The sequence below is a fragment of the Labrus mixtus genome, chromosome 15, assembly GCF_963584025.1.
Source record: "Labrus mixtus chromosome 15, fLabMix1.1, whole genome shotgun sequence".
Taxonomy (NCBI): Eukaryota; Metazoa; Chordata; class Actinopteri; order Labriformes; family Labridae; genus Labrus; species Labrus mixtus.
Genome location: NC_083626.1, coordinates 2,583,077 through 2,603,505, shown reverse-complemented (window position 1 = coordinate 2,603,505; position 20,429 = coordinate 2,583,077). Strand labels below are relative to the sequence as shown.

The following is a 20,429-nucleotide window of genomic DNA, read 5'->3' as shown; positions in this document are numbered from 1 at the left end:
AAAGTGGTCAAGGAAGGGAAAAAGGTGCAGGTGCAGCGGAAGAGTAGGAAGAGGGAATGCAGAGTTTCCCACGCGTACATCTCTCTACCTGGCTAAGTATGATGTCGACTACACTGCCAATCACCACCAGAGCATCGAAGACGTTCCAGGCGTCCCCGACATAGCCCTGAACATGGCAGCATGCACAGCCAGCACAAGGAGAGTGAAAGGCAGTAGACGAGGTGGGGATGCAGGACAGAATAAGAGGTAGGGAGGTGGTTAATGGAGGGTGGAGAGAGAGGAAACAAAGAGGAGTCACAGGGAGCAAAGAGGGGAGGTAAGAGGGACAGGAAGACTGTATTTGAGGGTGAGACTTCAAGGGAAATGGAAATGCTTTCATTTAACATCATACATCTTTTCAGGGATAAAATATGAAGGGGGATCTAAAGGAAGAAAAACTCCAAACAAGACAATTTATTAAAGGAATTGCAGTTTTAGATTAATATGTAAATATTTAGAAGATGAAGGGAGAATAGGGAGGGTTGTTGGGGGAGAGGATACTTACTCTGGGTTTAAAGGCGATGAGTTTAAGGAACATTTCCACAGTGAAGACCCCCGTGAAGACCATGTTGAGGATGTCCATGGCGTAGTTAAACAGATAAGACTGACCATAATGCTGGAAAGAGACAATATGAGACTAATGCATAAGATATGTTTGCCATTGAAACATACTGTATTTCACTGTATCAATAACAATCCTCTTCTGGCTGCAAAGAACTCTTACACATGATGGAAAAAGTGGATATTTTGTCTTTTAGTGAGAATAAATATAAATAAAAGAGGGTTTTATTTTGACTGTTGTCAATCTCTGATTATTCTCAAAAGTAGACGTATAGAACACATAATGTAATCTCCATTCCCAGACTTATGCATTCATAATAGTGAGTGTGATGATGATAGATTTACTGGCACATTATTGTAAATTTAATTGATTGACTTACCTGTATAGCCAGACACAGGGTGTTGAGAATGATTAGGACAAACATGACGTACTCAAAGCCTGCAGAGTTGACCACATACCAGAACTTGTACTGGTAGGGGTTTTTGGGGATGTAGCGCCGCACGGGGCGAGCTTTGAGAGCATATTCTACACACTGACGCTGAGGATGAGGAAGAAGACACAGACACACAAACAGAATCACAATCAGGTGTTAGATGTCATTATATCATGTGGCATCATCCACATCAGTACATAGCTGAGCTTCCATAGACCATGTTATGATGGTCGCCATGATTCTCTGATTTCAGTCTGAGATGGAAGGCTTGAGCAGTCTAGTGATGTCTGTGTGAAAATGGCAACATTTGAGATTCAAACCCTGAGCGTGACGTTGGCAGTTGTGTGAATATGATTTGTGTGTGTACTCTGGCCAGATTCACAAAACAGGTATGACACCAGTACCCCCACAATAACAACACCACTTAACAAAAAACTATCCCTGAAACATTTTTGTCCAAACTGATATTTTTCCTAGTTATTAAAATGTTTGCAAAAGCACCTCTTACCTGGTTCTTGTCAAGCTCACAGTTTTTGTACTCCTTCTCCCCTTGCTCCTGAAAGGTGACAATAACAAAACCAACAAAGATGTTCATCATGAAGAAGGCGATGATGATGATGTAGATGATGAAGAAGATAGAGATCTCGATTCGGTAGTTGTAGATGGGACCGAGGTTCTCTCTGTGAGAGTCGATAGCCTTGTACAGTAGACTGTAGGGACATAAAGAAAAGAGTCAATGAACAATAAAACATCCCACCAATTATAACTCCAACAGTGACATCCCTAGACTTCAATAACAATGTAAACTGTATCCTCGTCCATTACATGCACTCATTTTATGGGATAGTTTTGTTGCTTACAGGAATGTCAAACTAAATTCGTCACTTTTTTTCCAGACCCCTGACTACCTTAAATGACAGATTTGGTGGCTGGAAGTCAAACAGAGTTAAGAGCTAATTTAGGTACAAATATCTTTTTTCAGAAACAGACACAGTTGAACAAATATCAAACTTCCCTTGAGGCCAAGCAGTACTTACGTGGGCCATCCTTCAAAGGTGGAGACAGTAAAAAGAGCCATCATGGCCATGAGGACGTTGTCAAAGTTGAAGTCACTGTTGTACCAGATCCTCTCCTTTACCATGGGAATGGCTGTTTCCCCATTGTTATAGAGAATGTAGGTACCTCTGTGATTAAAGAGATACAAATATTAACCTTAAATAAGCAAGACAAGACATTAGACCAGGCAGATGAGGTCTAACGTCCAATGCTGCAAACCAAAGATTCATGCAAAGGATACTTACTTGCACTCATCTGGACTAGACTTTGCGTCATCTGTGCAGCGATAAAATTTCCCCTTAGTTGAAGAAAAAAAGATAAGTAAGAATTACAACCTTTCTTATTTGATAATTTACAGTTGAATATTCTGTGGATTTGGTTTCTTATCCCAAGTCCCCCATCTCTCTTTCCAGCTGTCTATTTTTCCATCGTACCTTGAAGAGCTGCACTCCGATACAAGCAAACATAAACTGCAGCAGCGTGGTCACAATCATGATGTTGCCAATGGTCCTGATTGCCACGAACACACACTGGACCACATGCTGCAAAGGAAACACAGTATATACTGTAAGTAGAAATAGACAGTACTGCACCTTAAGCAAAAGCTCTCACCTTCAGTAAGCTGCAGCTAAGGCTCAACACATCTTACAATGTCCTTGACATCCTTTCATGAGTTTCAGCTTCTGCCCTCAGGCAGGAGATACAGATTACCAAAAAGCAAAGTCCAGTAGGTTGAAAAATTATTTTAGAACTCAGGTCATCAAACGACTGAACTTCAATGTTGACCCAGATGAGTTTTATTTTCTTTAAATGCTGGTTTCATGGACATTTTTATGCATTCTCAGTTTCCTGTCGTTACCTGATGAACTCTAGTAATGATGTATTTAATGTTGTTCACAGTGTTTGTTGTCTGAGTCTATGTGCCTGTGTTTCTATATGTTCATTGTTTTCACCTGGATGCAAACCAAATTTACCCTCTGGGGCAATAAAGACAAAGTTGAAGTTGAAAGCTCAATTACAACATGAGGACATATCTAAGAAAACAACATACAAACAAACAGCACTGTTGTTGATGTTCCTACCTTCAGTCCCTTGGCTCTGTTAATGGCTCTGAGTGGACGCAGGACTCTTAAAACACGGAGAATCTTCACCACTGAGATAGCAGAAGACCTTTTAAAGACAACAAAAAACACCAGTGGATTCAGCTGATAATAATAAAGAGCACTACTGACCAACAGTCATTCCATTATCCTCGCTAGTAGCAGACGTGGTGTTTAAATAATACAGTTGCTGGATCATGAATTTAGAATTAGACATTAAGAACATTTGAATAATACTTACTGAATTCCAAAGGAGACCAGAGACACACCAACGACCAGCAGATCTAAAAGGTTGAAGTAGTTTCTGCAGAATGCTCCTTTATGGAGGAATGCTCCAAACGCCGTCATCTTGACAGAGGAGAAAAAACATTCAGGACTAATGAAACAAAACCCTGTCAGGCTGAAACCCGATTGTAAAGTATACTGCTATTGTTCGGGTTAATTATCAAGTTCCAAAAACCTGTATCAATAAAAAAATATTATTTATGTACCAACAATTTTTGGCTGATTTCATATATTCTTCTCATATTACCATTATTTACATTAATTTCAATTTGCATGTTAATGATCTGCATTGCACTCATTCTCTGTGCAGATTTAAGCAGGGCATGCACTAGAAAAACTTGAATAAATAAAACAGAGCACTCAATCTACCCTTGAGGAAATATTTGGTTTTCTTTGAGTATTCTTCTTTAGAATTATATTAACCAAAAATAACAAAAGATGAGATGTTCAGGCAGAGTAACTTAAAGCATGATCTTAGGTCAGATTAGAAAAAAATATCTTTAAATTTTAAATCTAAAGGAGCAATCTGTAAGATATCTACTGAAAAAAGACATAAAATGACCTTTCTATATCATCAAACATTAAGGAAACATGCAATGTTAAAGTACTAGCTTCTCAGCAGAACACAATACAACACAAGAGTCATTTACCTTCAACAGGATCTCAACTGTAAAGATTGCTGTGAAAGCATAGTCAAAATATCCAAGTACCTGCAAAAGGCAAAGCATAAGTTAAAGTCAGCAAGTACTACCAGGATAACAGAAGAGTAAGTTTCAGCATAAAGATACAGTTAGAGTCAGGCTTATGTGAAAAATAACTAAGGTATATGAGAAAGTGTACGAGAAACATGTTTATGCCAACATGGTCAGAATTCGGCCACCGTTATTTCTCATTTACATCTGTACTTTTTCTAATACAACCTGTAAAAATGTAATCTAGGATAAAAGCTGACTGTCAACTGCGGTGAGACAGAAAAAAATCCCTCTTCCATAATTAGTTAGAGGTGCTTTGGTAAGACATTGTAAGACTACAGAGGTGGTAGTTTACATACGATATTGCGAGCAGAGAAGTTACGTATGGGGTCTTCAGCAGCCAGAGAGACGGAGCTTAGCATGATGAAGATCAGGATGAGGTTAGTAAAGATCTGATGGTTGATCACCTTGTGGCAGAATACACGAAACCTACAGGAAAAAAAGCAAAGAAGAAAAGATGGATACAGAAGGGAGAGTTAGTACATTGTAAATACCACCAAACCCCAGTCCCACTAAACAACGTGCCTGAGACTCACGGATTAGTGCTGCTGAAGATAAAAAAGGCGCTGCCTTTCGGGATGGGGATGATCTTCTCTTTGATGGTGAGATCGGAAAGCCTCTGAGGGCGAGGTCCTGGCGGGACTTCTTGAAGACTGCCATCCTTGTCATTTTCAAACACTAGGAGACAGAATTGTACTTTTTGTATCTTTTTTAATTAAAGAACAATTCATCAGTTGTGTTAGTTGTTTCATAAACTAGTTTCATTGCAACTGAAAAAAATGTCTATTCTAAATCTAAGTTATTGTTGGAGTTTCCTTCTTGTATATGATCTTCCTGATCATTCCTGCATCTTCCCCATTGACTGTAAAAAGATGGACAACACAGCTCCATGAAAAAGAAAGCCAAACATTCGGAGCTCCCTCTACTGACTGGCTGCAGTGTAGGTCATAAACTGTACCCCGTTCCCGTTAACATCTTTGGTCTACCACAAGTTCCTTATTTCTTTTAAAAAGAAAGGCAGATATGAATCTGAACATGAAGTAAAGTACCCTACATTTAAGACAGTACATTAATACAAAATAAAAGCATACAAAACTTTTTTGAAATTCAAAATAATGGAATATCAAACGTGATTAAAAATGTGATTAAGAGCAATTAACAGAGATTAATGGCGATTAAAAAAATTATTGATGTGTTTTTTTTTAATGAGTTATTTTATATGAAACTACAAATGTAGCTTGTGGGGTGCTGTTTGCATTGGATTAGCAGACTAGAGGAGGATCAGCAATAGAAAGCAAACACACAAACCAACAAATACTAACACAAGAGGCCTTAATTGTGAGTGTCTGCCTTAACACATCAGTCAGTCGTCTGTAGAAATCCTACAATACCAATTATTAGACTGTGTTTCTGCAAACTGTAAAGAAGTGAGAAAAAATGCAGGTAGGGGGGTCTGGGGGAGTCATCTCACAAACTTTTGTAGGATAAAATAACGTGGTAAAATGAAACCTACAGTACAAACGTGACAGGTTCAGACATGACGGTTGCAGTGCATGCTGACACAGTAGGCACTACCAAAATTAAAGCGTACTATGTTGGATGTTTTAGCCTGACATCATGCAGCAGACAAATCAAAGTTCCGATAAGCACATCAAGATGCATGCCATAGCACTGGAATAACCTCATTTGTTTAACATGATTCACTTAAATGACCCTGCTGACAGTAAAACAGTGAATTTCAGTCAATTTAAATCAACTCCCATTCTTTAATATTTTTCTCCGTCAGAGTAACACTGACCAGAAAATATCATCACAATCATTAAATTGATGGAATTCTATCATAGCGCACACAAAACTTTTAACCCATTATCAGGAAGTTAAGTGTGGTTTTGTTCAGCAGAAAGAATGGGACAATTTGAGTCTCCACTGTGCAACACTGGCCCCAATGATGTCATCAGTGCCCATTGCGCCCATTGGCTCGATATTTTGTACAACAGGAGGTGGTAAAAGATGCATCCATCATTTGATACAGTCAATAATCTTACCTAAAGGTAAAGCTGGATATGTCAACAATCCCACCTCAAGTTAGTTCTAGTTGGTGAAACAATCTTGAGAGCTTTATTTGTGGTTTCTCACATTCTTAAGACAAATCAATCTCAAAACAAAAATGTTGGATGCAGTTGTGTATTATTTGTTACCCAGATTTGAGTTCTCCCTTAAAACAAGTCCCTCTTACCTGGAAAGTCAACAGCAGGATACAGCTCTTTGTCTTCCTCTACTGCAATCTCTGCAGACAACTAAACACAGTAACCACGTTAGGCATTCTTAAGCTATCTGTACAAATAATGCATTTTAGGACAATTGGTCTTGATTAAGTATATGAGTATTCTATTAATTATTTAATTGACATGACTTGTGATTAAATCTATTCTTTGTTTACCTTAGTGTCTCCTTCCATACTTTCTAATATTTCCACCCTCTTCTTCTCCGTGTCTACATCCCTGTTAAAGACATGTATGGGACAGGGAGTGACTAGAAGGACAATTTACTGCCAAGAGAAAGAGCTTGCAAAAAAATGGCTGAAAAACAGTTTAACACATATCAAATTGTGCCATATTAAGGTGTTTTAAGCTGTACTTGGCACTATTCTTTCTCTTCTTGGCCTCCTTCTCCTCCCTCTGTGCTGAGTTGAGGCTCTCTGCGTCTGCCAGATTGTCAACAGCGATGGCCAAGAAGACATTTAACAAGATGTCTGTTCACATGAATTAAGAAAAAAAATACTGACCAACATGAAAACCCAAATGTATTTAAAAAAATAAGAAACATCATCAACTGGCTAAATATTGGACAGAGTCACACATTGAAGCATGAAAACATGGATGTTTCTTCTCTGAAGAAAAGACTGTGAGTATTTGTGTTTGTTTGTGGCTGGTAGGATACAGTTTCCACAGATGAAGAGGATGATGAAATAAATGCAGACAATCATTCCAGAGGAGGCTGGACCACCGTACGCCATGATTCCGTCATACATTACAGTATTCCAGTCTTCTCCTGTCAAAATCTGGAGAGAAAAAAAAATAAAAAACGGCCACAATAGGACGTGGAAGCTTTAAACATGACCTTGCATGTTTGGGATTGGCCTGCGGTGCTGTGCATTCTGGGATTTGGTGTCTTTCATCCACATGAGCCAAAAAGACACTTTCTGCCTTTTCTCGGCCAAGAAGGCACCAACTTCAAAATGTATTTCACATTTCTACTACATATGTCAATACCCAATGTCAATACAGATTCATGTTTCAACGGGAATCTCTTTAATGCTGACAGCCCTAGTAGCTACCAGGATAATCTCGAACCTCGAAGTTTAGAACAAGACATTTGGATGCAACAGGTTAGTAGTACTTCTTTTGAAGAGGGCTAAGGGTCACACATGATTTTGTTGGTATGGCCTCTGGTGGTCTGCCATGATTCATAGAACCATAGATACATATACATACATGTGTTTCCAGTGTTTGGATAAGCATATTAGTGTGTGTGGCAGTGTGCTACGCTATATGCCTTAACCATCTACAGAGACAGTGGGGGTTCCCAGTCTCTGGGACCCTTATTTTGGGGGTCGTGGGCTGAAAGGTTTGGGAACCTCCATCAAATTGGGGGTTTTAATTATTGCAAAATCCTCTGTAAAATAGACCTCAAGACAAGGCAGATAGCTGTGGTCGTTTTTTTTCTGAACAACACTCATTGTTATCGATATCTTCAAGCCTTCTTTCTCACTCAAATTAGTTTTGTATTTTCTCTTGTTTTTTTATACTGTTATCCAATGGTACAAATATTGCAAATTGTTTTTGAATGAAGTGAAATAACACCAAACAGTCACCTGGAAAACTGTGAGCAGGGCCTGAGGGAAGTTATCAAATGTGCTCCTTTTGGTCACAGTCTCATCAAAGTTGAACTTTCCTCCAAAGAGTTGCATTCCAAGCAAGGAGAAAATAATGATGAAGAGGAAGAGCAGCAGCAAGAGGGAGGCAATGGACTTCATGGAGTTGAGCAGAGAGGCCACCAGATTACTAAGAGACGCCCAATGACTTGAAAAGAAATAAAATGCAAAAAATGAACACTCAGAAAACACAAAATTCCCCTAACCAGTATTGGAATGTTAATCCCCCAATGAACCATTGAAAGGGAAACATCAAACACTAATGCGATCCAAACAGTTGCCCGTTTGATGCTCACCGTGTAACCTTGAAGATCCTAAGGAGACGTACGCAGCGGAAAACAGAGATACCCAGCGGAGACATGATCGCCAGCTCAACTAGGATTGTCTCAAGGATGCCTCCACACACCACAAAACAGTCAAAGCGGTTAAACAAGGACACAAAGTAGGCCTGCAGCCCCAAACTATACATCTTCACGAGCATCTCCAAAGTGAACATCGCCAAGAGAACTTTGTTGGCTGCATCTGAAAGCGAAAAGACTTAAATCAGGAATGATTATACGGTTACAAAGTTACGTAAATATTAACTAAATATAAGTTTTTGTTACCAGAACAGAATAGAAAGAAATAGATACCCTGTACTTCAGTCAGCCAGTCTGGCTGGTTGTAGTGCTCGGAAGCGATGGTGAGAGTGTTGAGGAACACCAAAAGTATGACCAGCCAATAAAATGTCACCGATTTTACTGCTGTACGACATTTCCTGCGGCAGAAGCGGTTCCAACGTCGCCCCTGACGACTGACCAACAAAAAATTTCCACTTCAGAAACAAAGGTAAGGATACACGCACCAACATTCCAAAGTGTTTAGTTTAAGTGTAAAAATTTGTAGTAATTTTTATTCCTTAATGAAAAAATCAAATAACTTTCTCCTCAATTTGGAATTCATTTTCTGAATTTGAAGGTTAAATGTATTTGGTTTTAAGCAGTTAAAAATGTAGTGAAGTGAAATACAATGAAATACAATAAACTTCAAGAACACTGGACAAAAAGTAACTGGGTTTTGATTAAGTTGAGTTAACAAGGCGGGATCAGGGTGCAAAGTTCAAATATGAGGTAACATTGAGGCATGCAAGGTGAGTTGAAAAAAACGAATGAAAAAGGCATCTAACCATGCGGTGTCATACAGTACCAGGATAGAGCTACCAAGGTACTAACCTGCATTTTGACTTAATAATTTTTTGACTGGGGAGAATAAAAGATGAGTCAACTTTATAGGGCAACGACAGGTGCACTTTGTGTTTGAGTTATAATTTTTGACATGCCATTGTGTCCATCCACTAGCCTTCAGTCTATCAATAATAAAAGTATACCTCTGGTCATTTGCTAATGTATGAATAAAGTTATACTCACCACAGGGGTCCACAACAGGGAGATTTTTCCTCCCCTCCATTGTGATTTTCGGTGTTCGCTGACTCTGTTTCACTAGTGGGTATGCTTGCTGTGGTTTAACAAACACAAACAAAAGAAAGTTATGATAAAGGAGATGATAAGGTGCCAAGTCAACAAAGAGGTTCAAGGACATTTGGCTCTCAGAAATTTAACACAACATTGGACTTTTCTATGAACTACGATGCATTTTTGGCTCGGCTTGGTTCCAGGTTGATTCAATATGTTTGAAGCCAATTGCTTTGATATACAGGAAAAAAAAACCATTGAACATGATTTACTTGATACTTTTCATAAGGATCTTCTTAAAAAAAATTGAAGAAAAAACTGAGGAGGATATTGGTGAATGAGGCCCGATATGCATATGCAGTACTGTAGGTCAGTGAAAAATAAAAATGTGCACATTTAAGGAAAACACAATAACATATGATTTTTCCCTGTCATATATCATCACTCAAACTTGCATTAGAGTGCTCTTAAGTGTTTCCAGTTATAAAACTTTGGTGAATGTCAGAATCTTCTTGAAAACTGTGTAAGTGGGTTTTTAAGAAGAAATGTCTTTCTCTAAATGGTTGGGGAATGAGGCCCAAGATTGTAGTTGTTGATTCTTAACTATGAGTCCCCATTTTCTTCTTAAAGGTGTGTGTCATAAAACGTTTTTGTTTTTAGTTTAAAGGCTAAGCATATCCACCTGAGAACAAGTACAAAAAATGCATGTGTAAAAAGAAAATGTTGGTATGACTCCATCTAAAAGTCTGACACAATTTACTGATTCAAGGTTTTTCCTTAAAGGTGCACTATGGAGTTTTGGTAGTGAAATATGAAAGATTGAGAAGGGAAACAATTCTATGCAATATTTTCTGAACAGAACACGCAAACTTTACTTTTTTAAAAAAAATCCCTGAACACTGTTTGGAGCTAAAAAGCTACCAGGAGAGTTACGGTTTCACTGTTGCGGACCCCCCTTCATAACTTCTCGTGTAGCATTTTACCTTCAAACAGTGTTACAGGGACCACATTTTCCTCTGGGGACAGTTTGTATATATACAGTAGTTAAGAACATATACAGCAGAATCTGTACACTTCTCCAACTTGTACATTTCTCTACCAAAACTACATAGTGCACCTTTAATTACAGAATGTCTTTTCTCTCAAATAAAAAGACAGACTAAATTCCATTTGGGATTGACTCTTGGATTTGGTCCTTTGTGAAACCAACTGTCCTCTTTTATAAACACTGTAAGATGATGAGTTTCAGGGGTTTGCATGAATCAAGTCACAGTAAGGACATGCTGCCAGACCTGAGTCAAACTGGACATTATGAATCAATCTTGTCATTTTTAATATCTGTTTTTGAATTGGACACACACTCAAAATACAAATGCTAATACTCAGATTAAAAGGTTTGTTGTAGTGAGTGTTTGATACTGATAGCATCAATTACAACAAATATTTTCCCAAACTAATTGGTCCAGGTCTGCATGTCTGTATGGAACAAAATACATTTGTTTTATGGTCACAAGGTTACATTATACAGTATATTCAAAATATACTGTACATGCATTCAATGTCACGTTTTTGAGTGAAAAATGAAAGGCATTCAATATGAGCATGATCTGATGTGGGATCTGTACACAAATACTCAAATAACTCTGGTTAACTCTGACCCAGATTAAATATATTAATGAGATTAACTGAAAATGTTGAATTTCTATACTACAAATGGTGTTTCAGGATGGTATAGTTTTTAGGAGAGTATTTGTCACTAGAAAAAACACACGCTAAACTATTTTTTCTGGCAGAAAAACACAGTTTCATTACCTGGTCTTTAATTCAAACATATTATGGACCTTCCATGATTATTTAAGAATATGTAAATGTAAAATGTGCTGATAATATCAAGAAGAGGGTTTTGAAACCGTGTCCATGTTTGTACAGCTACTGCAGAGTGCCTTGATCGCTTTCAAATGTAGTTAACAAAATGTGTTGGGAACAACGGAGCATGAGCTTCTGTGTATTTGCTTTTCTAAAAATCAAATAATTTTATAGATTTCCATCAACCTCTGTTGTGTGAGTGCTCATCACCCAACAAAAGGAAAGCCACATTTTCCTTACACTTTGAAGCGTGATGAAAAGACGTTGCTGCTCATTTTACAGAGATCACATCTCTCTCTATATATAATGGACATTTGACCCCCCCAACCCCACCCGACCAAGTCCTCATCTGATCTAAAGTGCAAGAGTTTTCACTCATTTCACCAGCCATTTGGTCTTTCTTACCCCTAGTAAACAATGTTATTCCACTGAGATAATGGATCATATTTGCTAGGTACTTATGATGAGGAATCATACATGTATGAATGAAACAAAGGACGCGAAAAGACGAAAATGAAAAGCACATGCAAAGCGGAGGTGAACTGTTCCAATGGACTGGGCAACAAGAAAAAAACTGCCCAGCAAGTCATACACACACAAACACATTTACCCTGTGTTTCTGTGGACTGCGTGAACCAGCCAAACTTTCCTTTCTTCTTCTCAGTGAGGTCAGCCAGCGTGACCCCTTGGTGTTTACCAACATGCAGTTCACAAAGCCAGACAGTAGAGGAAGCATTGAGTCAATAGACAGCAATAAGAGAGGGAATATACGACAAGAGACAACTGCAATACAAACGACTCTGACACAGTACACAGTTAGCATGTAAGGAGAGAAAAACCAGGACACTTTACAATACTGTTTATTTTCATTTATGAATGCTTAATTGATGCCCAGATATCAAGAGTTAATGAGTCATGAAGAACTAAGCCATTCATTGTGCTTTCATACATGCACAAAACTCCTGATATTTTAAGGAAGAGCTGCCTGTGTGAATGCAAACAGCTACTTCATTCACTCAGTCTTTATCTGGAGTGTGCGTTATGAAAAAAATAATCACCCTCTGTATAGCGTGTGCCCAAGTTGTATTTTATAATTATTCCTAAAGTCATGGCTGGTATTCAGGCTTCTAACTCAGTTTAACTGTGTATAGCTGGCTGTATTTATTTTATTATTGTTGCTATGGCCATTGTCTTAAAGGTGAAATCATAATCAGTATTCGTTTGAAATTATCATCAATTTGTTTTTTCAAATATACAATCATGTTGGGACTTGGTGGGGTACAATCCTAAACTCATCATGGGAATCCTCATTGAAATCCAAGGCTTTGGATTAATGTATACATGTATAAATGTGTATGAATGGGATTAGCTAACACTGGTGGACACTTTGCACAGCAGTCTCAGCCATCAGTGTATGAATGGGTGTGTAGGTGTGACTGTGACCTGCAATGTAAACACACTTTGAGTAGTCAGAAGACTAGAAAAGCGCTCTACAAGCTCAAGTCCATTCACCATTTACCAAACGAGTAAGTCACTCATGTATGACTCACTACAGGATGTTAATCATATAGTTGCTGTTAAATGCATGGCTTGGTTCTTCATGAGTCATACATTTACTCATGATTATCTGGGCATAAATTAAGCATTAATACATGATTATCAGCAGTCAGCTGAACAGTATTGTACAGTGTTACTGGAAAAAACGAACTTCTTTTAGCATACCAGAGTGACCGCAGAATCCAAACATAGACTAGAGGTTGTCCTACTAAAGTAAAATTCATCTGTTTTGTTCACTCTTAGCATAAGAGATGGCCACATACAATTAAAGAGAAGTCCTTGAGACTATACAGAATAGGAACTAGTTATTAAAACAACAATTATTACAAGCTGCAGAATCACTGACATGAAGATAAAAAAAATAACAGCACAATTTACTTATATTTTCAACAAGATTCATAGAACTTAGGTGTCATAGTCGAAGATAATATTATCCATGGCAGATATAACAGAAATCCCAGCATCGACATGTATGGCAGCTATTAAGTAAAAGTGAGTGCAGTGAGGAAATGCCCATGATGTTTGAGGTAATTTAAATTCATGTCATCACACTGTTCTGCAGAGAGCATGCAATCTAAGTTGTCCTGCTCACTCCATATTATTGGACATAGTTGTGAAAAAGTGAGCATTCAGTCCAGTTTTGGTCACGCTTAAATGTATTCTTCTTTATTGTTGGGGGGGGGTTAACTATACAAACAATGTTAGGAGTTGTAAGAAATTAACAAGACTTGTGTAACTCATAAGAAGAAAGAAGTTAGAGACAGGGGGCAAAACAACTTTATATAAGCAGCATTCTACAGACATCTATTAACAAGGCACACAGACACTGGAGGACTAAAGGAGAGAGGGTTAGTGTTTCAGTTCAGGAGTTTAGTTGACAACAACAACAGATGTGGTTAGAGCATGGCACAGCTTAGAGAATATAAAACACAGAGGTTAATACACTGAGCTCACACTGAATCGTTTCAAGGCACTGTAGAAGTGGCTATAAACAAAAGCAAAAACGAGTAACTAAATAGACCCTGTAAGTAAATTTCTACAGCAAATGCACTGTTGTAAAAGGGTTTTCAAGCATTTACTGTTAATCATTTTTTTTTCTTAATGAAGTATTGATGTTGACTTCTGTTCAAGCAATGCCACAGTTGACCAGGGGCATGTCCAGACCTTTTTGACTGGGGTGGCCAAACTGGGGCACTGACTGTGGCCTGAAGTGTGACATGCACACAAACTCACACAAATAAATATCAATTATTTACCCTTTCACCAATCATATCTACTTTATAACAAAATATAAAGGACACATTAGGTTATTGTTTTAATGACAAAAAAAGTATGTTTAAAGTCACAATTTAAAGAACTTAAAAATGTATTATTTTTATCTAACTTGCAATGTTTTGATCCTACACATTGCCAGTCAGTTCATTGCATAATAAGTGCATTACTTTCCTGTCCCTGTGTTATGAGAAAGATGTGCAAAGTTTTAATTTATGTGCACTTAGTTTAAACTACAAACAAAAGAAAATATGCTACATTAATATGTAAAGAAAACTACGTGCACCCTTCTGCAAAAAAAAAAAAACCCAACAGCTGATTTTAACAATAAGTCCCGCCTGACAGAGCAGATAGCCAATGACAGATAAAGATTTTTGGAGTGGCCAATCAGATTTCAAGATTTCCCTCTGGACACACCCCTGCAGATGACTGTACCAACATAAGCCACCATGTAAAGAATAGACACATTACAAACTAACGTATATAATGAAGTATAGAATGAAGTCTGTAAGATAAACAGCAAAGCTGACAAACAAAGTTCTCAGTCCAGCCCTAAACACAGTGGGAAAATGTGGGATTGTTGCTGACATGTCTTTACACTTAAGATTTACTTTATTCTGAAAACAGAAATTCTGTTTTTACACTCTGTCGTCAACACACACACAGGCTGAAATATACACATATAGGATCATATGGACATATACAGGATCCTATGGACATGCACTAATGGAGAGATGTCAGAGTGACAGAGCTGCCCACAGTGGGTGCTCCTGAGCTGGTGCTGGGTAGGGGGTTTGGTGTCCTGCTCAAAGACACCTCGGCAGTGCTCTGGAAGTGATCTGGCACCTCTCCAGCTACCAGACCAACTTCCATATTTATTCCGCACCAGGACTTGAACCGGCGACCCTCCGGTTCCCAAACCAAGTCCCTACAGACTGAGCTACTGCCGCCCTAGTCTAGTTCTGTATGGAGGGGTGAAAGACTATCATTTTCTGTTTTAATATGCTATCATCATAAATTATATCATCACACAGGGAGAACCCTAATTTACATCACTGCTCAGGTACAGAAAAGAACAGAGGAGATCCAACTGAAATCATGTTTTTATAATCTTGATGAAGCAATAATGGAAGAATATGTGGCTAAGACGAGGAGTATTCTATCAGAATATTTTTTGTAAAGCTTTCATGTTTAAAGTTCATTCTGTGTCTTTGCATCTTTTTGCCATGCAAGAATGCATTCTATATAAGGCATATGCCGATAAATAAAAAAAGGCCTTGATTCTGGCTGTAATCATCACAGTAGCTCACTGTATTTTTGTCTTCACTTGTTGAGTCTTTTAGCTCACTGTATCTATATAAATATAGATATTTATAAATTTATATAAATATAAATTATGAAGGCAAGCATCCTGTGGTTAATGCTCTAAGTGGGAAACACCATTTGAAACAAAAGAATAGAATAACAAAAGGACATTACTTTTTCATCACACAAACACCGTTGCCTGGATAATGTTTGTCAAAGAAATCAAGGTAATGTGCAATACTTTTCCTCCTACTACACAAGTGCCCGAACCCAGTGCTCCCAGTACGCTGCAGTCTTCTGCCAGTAAAACAACTACTGTATCTGGGCACACACCCTAATAGATCAAGGTTTTTATGTGCCCTATTTAAAGTTAACAAACACTGCGGTTCAAAATAGATGATATTAGCAATCAGAAGACTCACAAGCTAATGAACAAAACAGTTGTTAATAGAGGTGCACCAATCAACTTGCTCATGACCGGAATCGGCCGGATGCAGCATGTTCTGCTGTGATCGGTGACTGACCAGTCCTCTGAAATAAATCTGATTCCATGCTGATCTCAGATACACACACAAACACACAATGCTCCAGTTTTATGCCATGCGCACAATGACACAAACACTCATCCGACAGCCACAAATCATCAAGCCATGTGGGCAGTGTGGACATAGGACGCCTGTCAGCAGAGGCCAGAAAGCATTGACCACTGGAGGATAAACAGTACTGTGTCTTCCTACATGCAGAACACATGCTGTGTGTGGGGCCTCGTCGTCTATGGGGGGCCTCATGTTTGTATTGTGTGTTTTTTTTATTGCCTCCTGCGGAGAGATGACGTGTGATCAATCAATAAGTGCACAGTGTCTGCCAGCTCTGCCCCTCCCGTTCCTGTTCACTGTGTCAGACACACTGTGCTCAAAAGCACTCCTCTTCCATCTGTCCTGGATATGCACTATTTCTTTTAACACTTCAACTTGTGATTGTTTTCACATTTGCCATGTTATTAACATTAAACTTCTTCATCATGTGACTCAGCTGCTGTAAAACAGCTCAAGGGTGAAAACTAATTAAAACTGGAGTTCTGTTTTTATGTAATTTAATCAAACAAACTGCTGAGGATCTAAGTCCACAGAAACACACTGTGTGGAAGAAATAGAAAAGAGGCGAGACAGGCTGGTGTGGAAGAAATGAGGTACAAGTTTAAGAGCAACATACGCTGCCAAGTAGATTATGATCTTTTCTTTTTACAGTGAAGGCCTTGTTCATTTCAGCAAGACAATACCAACAACATTTTGCACATATGACAACATGATGGCTCTGTAGTAAAAGGTGATAAACAGGCCTTCCTGCAGTTCTAACTTGTCATGTCCTTTGTGGATTTTTTTTACCATACTTGCTTCATGTAGGATTACATTTTATAATGCCCTCAAATAATCTCATTCAAATTGACAGCAATTGGTCTCCTCAGTTTCCAAATGCTTACACTAATGTTAAAAGAATATGTGATGCAACAGAGAGGTTAAACATGACCATGTCACAACTTGTATTCAAATGTTTCTGGTATCAAATTCAAAGTGGGAATATAATTGTCCAAAAACATAGAAAAGTTCTCAATTTAAACATTTGAATTGTTGCCTTTGTGCTATTATTTTATTGAAAATGGGGTTTCAATGTTTTGAAAATCATCACATTCTGTTCGTATTCACATTTTACACAGCATCAAAACTTTTTTTAAAGGGCGTCTTATTTAAAGCTACTCCAACAGTGACAGCTGAGCCAGGGTGATTTGTTCGAGATGCCCTACATATTCCCTTCATAACGGATTAAAGACAAAGCATGACTTAGCTTTTCAGAGTTGAATAACAACAGGCTGTTTAGTAATGTTTTGTCCCCACTTCACCTACCTCCTTTGACTATCATAGAAAACACCCACATCATCATTTGAGGCAGAAGAACTTAAGGCTCAGTAGCTCTCCATCTGGTTTGCATTCTTAATTTCTTTGCCTCAAACAAACACAGAGAGACAAATCAGATTAATTAACTCACGGTTACGCTTTCCCTCCTCATCCCCCTCCTCCTCGTTCTCTGGGTCAATGTCCTCAGCCTGGGTGATCCAGTCCAGGTAGCCTTTCAGGTCTTCCTCTAACTGCTGCTTCTCCCGTAGCTTCTGGAAATCTCCCCGAGCCTTGGCCTTCTCTCGCTCTTTGGAAAACTCTCTGGAAAGTTCAGAGCACACTAACTGAGTCAGACAACACTATGTAAAATCAGAACTAGTGCTTTTTTGTTCAGAGTAGCATAACTAACATCCATATGGTTACTAACAAGCATGTCATAAAATTAACAAGTTAAACAATAATAAAAGAACAATTTCACTGGGAATAAAACACATTTAGCATGTACAGACAAACTAAAAAACCTACCCACTCAACACTCCCAAAACCAAGTTGAGAACAAAGAAGGATCCAAAGATGACCAGACTGACAAAGTAGACCCAGGGCAGTTCAAAGCCCATTGCATCATTCATCTGCAAAGAAGCACAGGGAGTGAAGAAAAAAAATAGTCTCTTTATTCACATTTAAATGTCTAAACTATGCAAATATTTGCCTTTCTACATTATTAAAAGATAAAAAATTCATCAATGTTACAAATGCATATAAAATAGCATATCAGAATCAGAATCAGAATCAATTCACCAAAGTTAAATTCCTTGTGTGTGTATGTGTAAGCATACCTGGCCAATAAAGATGATTCTGATATGACTATTTGTGTCATTACAAATGGACTTGGACTAAGTGCATTTCTAGTCTTCTGACAACTCAAAGTGCTTCACACTACAGGTCACAGAAATGAGCAGCAAGAGCTATTAAGGGTTCAGTGTCTTGCTCTAGGACTGTTTCAAATGGGGATCAAACCGACAACCGACTCAACCACAGAGCCACAGCTGCCCCAAAACAAACTTAGAATAGTTAATTAACTCTAGTTAACTGACACAGACCCAAAACTCATTTTGAGTCAACATAACACAACTGCTGCTGATCTGCTGAAAGTGTATGACGATAGACTGTGGAGATTGACCTGTTTTGGGGCCAGAGCTCTGTGAGTGTGCTGTACCTGGAGGTCTGAGTAAACTGAAAACTCCTCTCGAAGCCACTTTTCCAGAAACTCTTCAGCTGAGTTGCTGTTTAACTCTGCATCCTCCTCTGTATTGTACGTTGTATATACAAGGATTGTTTGTTAGACCTTAACTCCAAGTCATTCAAATTGTCCATCATCGTATTTTGCTCTTTACTATATGCAGTGCACAATTTGCTTCACTACTCCATGAGTCTTTTCTTCAGTGCCTGGAAAAGTGGCTTTTGTCTGGTCATTTTGCTCTCCTATTTCAGTTTTTTATTGTGGAAATTTCTGGTAAATGTCTTCATTGAGCTCTGTCAGTTTTATTCCCATTTGGGTTGTGATTTTGTCTTTTAAAGTATTCACAAAAGTACAACTTTCAAGGACATCATGTTTCACCTTTGTACCTCTCTAAAATGACTATGGGAGGTAGGGCTTTAAGTTATCAGGCCCCACTTCTTTGGAATCATCTAACAGTGATTAGCAGGAGGCTAGCACCCTCTCTACTTTAGAGCAGGCTTATATTTTTCCTTTGGGACAAAGCTTTATTTAGGGCTGGTTCAGGCTTGGACCAGCTCCTTGTTATGCTGCTATAGGCTTAGACTTCTTGGGGACCTGGCACGATGAGGTCCTGTCGCTCCCTTGCTCTCTCTATCAGTATGCATTTATATCTATTACAGCATGTCACTAACTTTAGGTCTTCATGTACCATTTAAGTTACCACACATCTCCCCGGGAGTTCCTGAGTCCCCTTGTCTTAAAGGTTTCTTGGATCTTTGCAGCAGACAGCCTGCTGGTATGGACCCGCTCCCACTGCTACATCTATTAATAGAGGTGTTAAGTCTGTGATCATTATTATAACTGTGGATGTGAATCTTAGAACGACTTCACTTCAACAGCTATAATCAACATTATTGCTATTACTACGAATGCTTTTACAATTATAACTGGCCATGTAGTCATACATCTGTTTTATTGGTTTGTTATTTTGGTTGCTGTAGTTGTTTCTGTTTGGTTTTCTCATTCGATCTCTCCTTCTGCGAGCCCAACACAGTCACAGCAGAAGGTGTTCACCATGAGTCTGGTTCTGCTCGAGGTTTCTTCCTGTTAAAACACAGTCTTCTCCTTGCCACTGTTACTTTGCTAAAAGTTGATTAGTGGTGTGCTCATGATGAATAACTGCAGGGGGGCCTCTGTACAATAATATAACAAGGAGGTCCAGAGATTCAATTTGTTATGAATTTCTCTAAAAATAAAGATTGATTGATCGATAGAAAGACTGAAATGTATATGTCTTTTTGGATCCCATTATTGTGATATTCATAATGCTTCATGCTGTTAAAAGTTATTGAATAGAAGACAAAACAAGACTGAGGGCAGAAAACAATAATACTACCAAACTAAATGTTTTCAATTTTTTATTTCTTTCTCTGTCCTTTACCCACAAAAAAAAAATGGTTGCAACTGTTGCCCAGTGCTTGTTCTTCAGGGAATGTTTTTTAAAACAATATGATTTAAAAAAAGTAGAGACAGGAAATGTCCACAGGAGAGATGCAGCGAAGGGCAGAGGTCCTATTTGAACCCACCACAATGAGGTCTATAGCCTCCGTACATAGGGGCACATGCTCTAACCACTGAGTTAAACCGCTGCCCCAAGGTCTATACCTGCTTTGTATGTTAAGTGTGATGATTGTTTGACTGATTGA

General features: G+C 38.4%; 1 protein-coding gene across 1 annotated transcript in view; it reads right to left on the bottom strand.

Annotated features, from left to right (window-relative positions):
• cacna1db (calcium channel, voltage-dependent, L type, alpha 1D subunit, b) overlaps positions 1-20,429 on the bottom strand; it is a 76,990-nt gene that overhangs the window by 20,041 nt on the left and 36,520 nt on the right. Inside the window, exons 8-31 of the mRNA XM_061057488.1 lie at positions 18,030-18,133; positions 17,656-17,825; positions 12,089-12,163; positions 9,568-9,655; positions 9,373-9,399; positions 8,794-8,954; positions 8,458-8,683; positions 8,102-8,309; positions 7,168-7,288; positions 6,865-6,979; positions 6,668-6,728; positions 6,464-6,524; positions 4,764-4,905; positions 4,527-4,656; positions 4,126-4,185; positions 3,432-3,538; positions 3,173-3,260; positions 2,525-2,632; positions 2,336-2,388; positions 2,072-2,218; positions 1,543-1,744; positions 981-1,139; positions 545-655; positions 89-166 (exon numbers count right to left, since the gene is read on the bottom strand). Coding sequence (XP_060913471.1) covers positions 89-166; positions 545-655; positions 981-1,139; positions 1,543-1,744; positions 2,072-2,218; positions 2,336-2,388; positions 2,525-2,632; positions 3,173-3,260; positions 3,432-3,538; positions 4,126-4,185; positions 4,527-4,656; positions 4,764-4,905; positions 6,464-6,524; positions 6,668-6,728; positions 6,865-6,979; positions 7,168-7,288; positions 8,102-8,309; positions 8,458-8,683; positions 8,794-8,954; positions 9,373-9,399; positions 9,568-9,655; positions 12,089-12,163; positions 17,656-17,825; positions 18,030-18,133 — 2,802 coding nt within the window. The remainder of the gene's footprint in view (positions 1-88; positions 167-544; positions 656-980; positions 1,140-1,542; positions 1,745-2,071; positions 2,219-2,335; positions 2,389-2,524; positions 2,633-3,172; positions 3,261-3,431; positions 3,539-4,125; positions 4,186-4,526; positions 4,657-4,763; positions 4,906-6,463; positions 6,525-6,667; positions 6,729-6,864; positions 6,980-7,167; positions 7,289-8,101; positions 8,310-8,457; positions 8,684-8,793; positions 8,955-9,372; positions 9,400-9,567; positions 9,656-12,088; positions 12,164-17,655; positions 17,826-18,029; positions 18,134-20,429) is intronic.